Here is a 7,178-nt window from a genome sequence, read left to right as displayed (position 1 = left end):
GCTCATGAAGGGTAGGGTAATAAGTTTTGTATGATTTTTTAAATATTGCTTTTCTTTTTTCAATAAGTGTCAATACCAAAAAAATATTGAGTGTCAATACCTAGGGGGAGAAGAAAACCTAGGTTAAATGTAATTCAAATCGTGCCAAGAGCCTCCTTACATACTTTGAAATAATCAATTCCCAAGACATGAAAATTCACCAGTCTTTTTTTTTTATTATATTTTCTCAAATTAAGCTTCCCCAAAGGAAGGCATTTAAGAGCATTTCCAAACATCTTTGGCATCACATAAAAAAGAAATCTCGTGTAAAAAACGAAATGTCATCTGAACTTTTATAATACAAAGGCGCAATCCAATATGAACATATAAAATATATACAAATATAGTGCATAGTCAGTCACTTAATACAGCTCTCTACAAAAAAGTAACTTTTTAGAAATTAAAAAAACAGTCAAGGTAACCACTAAATCACAGAAGTCCTCTTCTTTCCCAGTATCCAAGTCCCTGCATAGTGTCCCCAGAAGGAAGCAAGGCGGGATGGGGAGTTTGGGAAGAGCGGTGATGACCTGGGCCCCCTCAGTTTCGCCATGGCCTCCACATGGAGTCGGCTGTGAGCGAGGGGCCGCTGGAAGGCGACACTGCGTTGGGGCCCACGGAGGTCGCGCTGTTGCTGCTGCTGTAGACAGGGATGACTGGGCCGCTGTGGGCAAAGGCCCCGTTGGGGATGAGGAAAGCAAACTGGCCGTCCGGAGCCGGTACCACCTGGAAGCCGCCGAAGACCTTGGCGGCCTCGCCAGCCGGGCTTCCCAGCTTGCAGGGCGCGCTACCGGGAGGGGGCGCCGCACCCCCGGGGATGGGCACCAGCGGCGGCGGCGCGAACGGCGCGTGCTGGGGGCCGCCCGGGCCTGGCGGGGGCGGGGGCGGCGGCGCCTGCAAGGCGGGGTGCGGTTGCCCGGGGTAGGTCATGGCGTTGATCTGGGTCATGCAGTTGGCCAGGTGGCCGAGCAGCCGGGTGCGCACCTCGGTGTTAACGCCCTCGCACGTGGACAGGAAGCGGGTCACCTCGTTCATGCACTCGCTGAAGCCGGCGCGGTACTTCCCCAGGACGCTTGGGTCAGTGGTCAGCGCAGCTGCGGGTCAAGAGAACAGGCGGGTCACGGAACGGCCCTGGCCCCGGGGCCACCTCGCTTCCCGCCCTGGGAGGTCTCCCCCTCCCCGCCGCGCCTCCCTGACCGCGGCCGCAGAACTGCCTCTGGCTGGGGCGGGTTTGGAAAACCCAGCCGCCTAGCCACACGGGCGAGGTAGCGGAAGCCTAGAGGCTCGCTGCCCACTCCCGGTCGCTCCCTTTAAACCGCCGCAGGCCTGCCCCTCCTGCCTCCCGCGGTGCTAGCGTGGAGTGACCTTGGGCAACGCGCCCCTCCACCAACAGTCTCCGGTTCCCTTCGGTACATCGCGGAGGGAGCGCGCCACTGCAGGCGCCTCCCAGACTCCGTGCGGCTCGAAAACCGCCGCGGTCCGGGGGTCCTCCCGCCCCCACCGGCTTCCCCTGCACCCACGCTGCCCGACACCCGCGCGGCTACCACCTCTCCCTCCCTTTCCGGAACAGTAACAACTTGGAGTTGTGGCTATAAATAAGTCCCCGACCGTGGGAACGCAAGCGTGAGCCAAGGCAGTAAAATGTAGCTGAATGCCTCTCCCAACCGCGGGCGGAAGTCTGGAAGAAATCACCGTGGGGCGACAGGGACACCCGCAGAGGGGACGCGGCAAGCTGCCCTCACCCGTCATCTGCGCCCGCTGCAGATTCCGGAGGTGCTTCACTGTCATTTCCAGGATGTCCGCCTTCTCCAGCTTGGAATGCCGCGAACTCTGCACGGAGGGGGAAGCAAGGAAGGACAGTGAGAGCTCTGCGAGCGGCCTTGGAAGGCTGCAGTCCCACCCCGGGCCGCTGCGTCTGCGATCCCCGGCGCTGCTCGCCCGCGTCGGAGAACGCAGCGTTGACAGGGAAGATCCATTCCACGGGCGAGCGGGCCTCATAGTTTGCCTCTGAGAAGGAGTATTTACTTTTTGAAATGACAAAAATAGATAAAAGCACCATTCGCCCACTTACATCTTTTTTAAGGGCATCCAAAATTAGCGTCTTCAGCTGGCTTAGACTTTCATTTATTCTTGCTCTGCGTCTTTTCTCCATGATCGGCTTGGACGACTGCAAAGGAGGAAGAAAGCAAGCTGAGTTCCCAAGGCAACTGCCTTTTCACCCCGGAATTTTCAAGGAGAAAGTCCCCCAGCCCATTTCTCGGGGCTGTAGAGAAACACAGGTAGCGAGCGCCCTTACCTTTCTGTGCTCAGATGCTGTCTTTGGTTTATCCGGTGTTGTGTTGACACTGGCTGGGGTCGCAGCCACAGGGGACGAAGAATTTTTCTCCATTATATCAGCCGGCATTTTCGCTCTTGTTTTTTTTTAATCCCTAGAGAATTAATTATTTATCTTGACTTCTTCACATAAATTTTTCTGTTTATGTCTCTTACTCGAGACTTTCACAAAACTACTGAGCAACTACTGAAGGTTTATTATATAATATTTTTTATGGCTACTCAGTGATCGGTAGAGTTATTCCAGGACCAAGGAGAGAGGTAGAAGGGGGACTCCGCAGTTATCAGCACCAGCTCCGGATCCTGAATGATCTCCCTGGGCCCTGGCGGCCTCTATATATATCTGGGACTGCACGCGAACGGCTCGTGTGAAACTTCCCAAACTTTCTTTCCCACAGTAACTTTCAGCCAATGGGAGGAGGAGACACGCGGCACCGCTCGTGGACCGCGCCCCCCCATTGGCCGCGAGGCGCAAGGCCTGGCGGCCAATGGCGCGCGCCTGAGCCCGGGGCACCAGAGGCTACAACGTCAATCAAAAGGATTTTTAACCCTTTACTATGCGCGCCAAACTTTGCATTAGGCATCCCCCATCCCCCGCCCCCCTTAGTGATTTCTGTCTACTCTAGCATTATTTCTTTTGGTGCTGCTCTTTGCTCTATAGTCTCGTTTCGATGTTGAACAAGGCTTCCTTCCCTGTAATAGGCAGCTCATTTAAAAATATTTTTGAGGAGCAGAGATAAAGTATACCAGCAGAGGTTCAAAGGGGGAACGCGTGCAAGTAAGTGTTACTGAAACATCGAAGGGATTTCCCGCTCAGACTTTTTTATACATTCAAGGGAGTGAAAGCCAATTCAGCGTGTAGCTGGCATTTGCATGCAGGAAAAGAAAAAAAAAAACCTTCCACCCCAGTTTGCAAGCCTGTCAGAACAAGGCGATTCTATAATGCACCCTCCCCACTCCTCCAATTGATCTTGTAGGGCTGGGGCCTCGAATTCCACGTTTCCCTAGGAAATAATTCAGAATATTTCCGAACTGGGCAGAAAGGAAATGGAATTTCAAATTAAAGATGAACAAGAGGGGCTTGATGACAATGCCTGAAGGTCATACGCTCGTCCCCGCCACCCTTTCCCTTCCCGCCCGCAAGCTCCCGGTGACGTGGCTAGCATCCGTAGCCCCAGCGGAGCCTCTCCTCTGCGCCCTAGCCCGCGGGCAGCCCGGGTAGCCTAGGCGCCCTGCGCGCGCGGGCCCTTTAAGAGCTGCACCAGCCGAGCTGCAGTTTGACATCAGCCGGCCGGCGAGGGCGCGCCTGGAGCCGGAGCACGTGCCAGGATGTTTTATTGCCGCCGCGGCTGCGGCCGAGCCGGGAGGATGTGTGTGTGCGTGTGTGTGTGTGTGCGCGTGCGTGTGTGTGTGCGCGCGCGCCCCGGGGGCAGGGAGGTGGGGAGCGGCGGCGGGCGGCGGAGCGCGGGGGCTGGTTCCTGGTCCCCGGGAGAAGCCAAGAAGGTAAATAGCAGCTGCTGTGCTCGAGCCTGGGAAAACCCCGCCCCCTGCGCCTGGCCTGGGCTCATTGGCGCGCGCTGCGTGTGGGGTGTGTGTGTGTGTCCGGGGGGGCGGGGGGAGCCCTCCTTCAGCCCCCGCCGGGCCAGGAATCTGAGGGGGCGGCGGGCTGGGAGCCGAGCCCCAGCACTTATTCCCCACCCCCTCCCCGGCCAAGGTCAGCCCTTCCGGACAGGGAACGTACGCCCAGTCGGAGAGAGGGGGAATTATTCCACCACCCCCCATTTTCAGGCTTGGGGTTTTAACTTGCCCGAAAATCTCCCTTGCAACTGCCCGGGGGAGGGGTGGGGGCCTCCTGTTTTGCTCCTTGCCGGGCCTGCCCCCCCACCCCCCCGTAGGGCCCCCGGCGCCCGCCGCGGTCACGGGATGCCTGACCGCACTTAAGGAAGCGGCCGGGTCAGCCTCTTGCCTCCGCTCCGCGGCTGCGGTTAAAGCGGCTTCGCGCCGTCCGCCCCGTTCCCCGGTCCAGGGCTCTGGGGCGGCGGCTCCCCCTCGCTGCGCCCGGGAGGCCGCCGGCGGGCGGCCGGGAGGAGGCGGGCGGCTGCGTGCTGCCGGCTGGCCGGGCTGCGCGCCGGGAGGAGCCGCCGCCGCCGGGTGCCACGTGGCGGGCGCCGGGCCGGGAGCGCCAGGGCTCTGGCGGCGGCCTCCCTGGGGGATTTGCCGCGCGGGGCGGGCGGCGCGCGCTGTCCTGGCCGGCCAGCCGACTACCTGGCTCTCCCAGCCCCGGGCCCCAAGTCCTCTCCACCCGGGAACTGGGCGGGCTGCAGCCACAGCTGCCTGGGGGATGGGGATGGGAGCCGAGAAACTAGCCCTTCCCCCATTCCGGACGCCTGGCACACATTGTTCAGACACTTCATTCTTTCCTTCCTTCCTCTGAGCGAGCTCCCTACTGAGAAAATGTTGTAAATGATTTCACCAGATCTCTCGGATGAGATCCGGGGGTTCTTGATTTTCGATGACCCTGGCAAGCTCTCTTTCTTTTGATTTTGGAGCTCTCTCCGGGTCCATACACTGCAAAATCCTGGGATTACCATGATCAGGATACAGTGGCAGCCTGCACGGAGTTTACAGTCATCTGCCAGGGGTTGCAGGTGGTGCCTGAGCGTTTTGACTAGTGCCCAGGTGTCCTGAAACACAGAGAATGACGATAGAGACCCAAGCCCCTTGCTGTGGAATCCGTTCCCGCTCATGGCGGCCCGATGTGTTACGGATTACTGGCTTCCAAAGGCTTCTCTTGGCTGAAATCTTTCTGAAGGCAGATTGCCAGTCTATTCCTCAGCGTTCTTAGGTGCATTCAAACCATCAACCTTCAGCTGATTAGCAGAGCGCACAGTGTTTGCGTCACTGAGAGACCCAACCCACTGCCCTTGAATTGCTTTTGACTCATGCACCTTTCTATAGGATAGAGTAGAATTGCTTCTTTGGGTTTCTGAGACAATCTCATTTTTCTCCTTCTGAGCCTCTGTTGGGTTTGAACCTCTGACCTTCCAACCCAACACAACCCTCTGTGCCACCAGGGATCCTTCCTGAGAGACCAGAAGGCGCCAACTCACTACCATTGAGTCAGTTTTGACTCACAGTGACTCTGTAGGGCAGAGTAGATTGTCTCCTTTGAGTTTCCAAGACTAAATGGTGGGAGGAAGAAGCCACATCGTTCTGCTTCAAAGCAGCAGCTGGTGGGGTACAACCTACTGACTTGTGCTTAACAACCCAACACTTAACATGCCACCAGGGCTTCTTGAGAGACCTAAATGGAGCAAACCACACTTCTACAGATAATTGTACCTTTGCTCTAGCCTGGGAGACACAGGCATGGAATTGATAGCTATTGCCTGCAGGAAGCTTACAGTCTAGTGCAGGGATCCTCAAACTATGGCCCGCAGACCACATGCGACCCGCCCAGTGTTTTTGCCCAGTTTTGTTTTGTTCTTTTACTTCAAAATAAGATGTGTGCATAGGAATTTGTTCAAACTATAGTCTGGCCCTCCAACGGGACTGAAGGACAATGAACTGGCCCCCTGTTTTAAAAAGTTTGAGGACCTCTGGTCTAGTGAATATATATATGTATGTGTATATATGTATGTATATGTATGTATATATATATTCAGTGTGTATATATATATATATATATATATATATATATATATATATATATATATATATAAAGAGGGAGAATGCTAAAATGGCACAAATAGGCATTTGGTTAACCAAAATGGTGGTGGTTCTATGGGAGAAAGAGCTGGCAATCTGCTTCCATAAAGATTACAGCCCATACAACCCTACGGGTCAGTTCTACTCTGCCACCTGGGAATACTGAGTTGAGATAGACTTGCAGGCCTTGACAAAAACACGCACACAAAGGGGGTTCCCAAGTTGGCGGAGAAATTCCATTTTCTTTTCATTCCATTTCTCTACAGACTTTTTTGAGCTTCCCCATACATATACTCCTGGGTGCAGCTGATTAGCCACTGGTTTCCAGTCGCTCCTAGGTTCAAGAGCGAACATTATGTGTTGAGATAGATGTAAAAGGCTATGAAAGTGCCAGAGAGTTAAACGGAACTCAGAATTTGGGATTGCTTGGAAAACTGTCCGGAGAAGGCAGTCTTGAAAACCAGGTAGGACTGGGGTGTAGGAAATGTAATAGTGAATCATGGGTATGGGAAGGATGGAAGTTCCAGTGGTATTAAAGGCCCAGACTCTGAATTTGAGGTCCTTACTCAGGAAGCAATCAAGTAGTGCGGTGTTTAAGTTCCTGGCTGCTAACTGAAAGGTCAGCGGCTCAAACCCACCAGCCTGTCTGGGGGAGAAGGCTGTGTCTCTCTGCTTTCATAAAGGCACAGCTCTGGAAACCCTTTGGGGTCATTCTGCTCTGCCCTATAGATTCTATATTAGTCGGAGTCAACGGATCCCGTGTGTGCAGCAGTCTGAAAGGCCCAGAGGAAGGTGACAGGACCCTTACACTTTGCCAACGGACCTTATCTTTAGATGGTGGAGAGCCTTTCTGAAGGAGAATTGAAACAGGGTTCTTGCTCCGAAGGATGGCTTTGGCCGAAGTGTGAAGACGGCGGTGTTTGAAGGCAGGGAAGCCAGTTAGGTGCTTCTAGCCATTCTGAAGCCACAGGGATAGACTGGCACGCACCCTGGAGCACCTGCCTAGAACCAGCTCACCTGGGCGTTGACTAGGCACTGGGCAGTGATCCGAGCTCAGCAGAAATACACCCTTTAACACAATGTTCCCAGTTCTACTCCAA

The 7,178-nt window shown here is 55.0% G+C and overlaps 1 protein-coding gene across 1 annotated transcript; it reads right to left on the bottom strand.

Annotated features, from left to right (window-relative positions):
• Positions 1-202: 202 nt before the first annotated feature.
• HES1 (hes family bHLH transcription factor 1) lies at positions 203-2,697 on the bottom strand. Its single transcript, XM_075556221.1, has 4 exons — positions 2,333-2,697; positions 2,108-2,203; positions 1,779-1,866; positions 203-1,130 (listed from the first exon to the last, which is right to left on the bottom strand). The coding sequence occupies exons 1-4, from the start codon at positions 2,438-2,440 to the stop codon at positions 577-579; spliced, it is 846 nt and encodes a 281-aa protein (XP_075412336.1). The 5' UTR covers positions 2,441-2,697; the 3' UTR covers positions 203-576.
• Positions 2,698-7,178: the final 4,481 nt, after the last annotated feature.

This window comes from Tenrec ecaudatus, chromosome 8 (genome assembly GCF_050624435.1).
Source record: "Tenrec ecaudatus isolate mTenEca1 chromosome 8, mTenEca1.hap1, whole genome shotgun sequence".
In the NCBI taxonomy this organism is placed as follows: domain Eukaryota; kingdom Metazoa; phylum Chordata; class Mammalia; order Afrosoricida; family Tenrecidae; genus Tenrec; species Tenrec ecaudatus.
The sequence above is the reverse complement of the archived record's forward strand: the minus strand, read 5'-3'. Positions and strand labels throughout refer to the sequence as shown.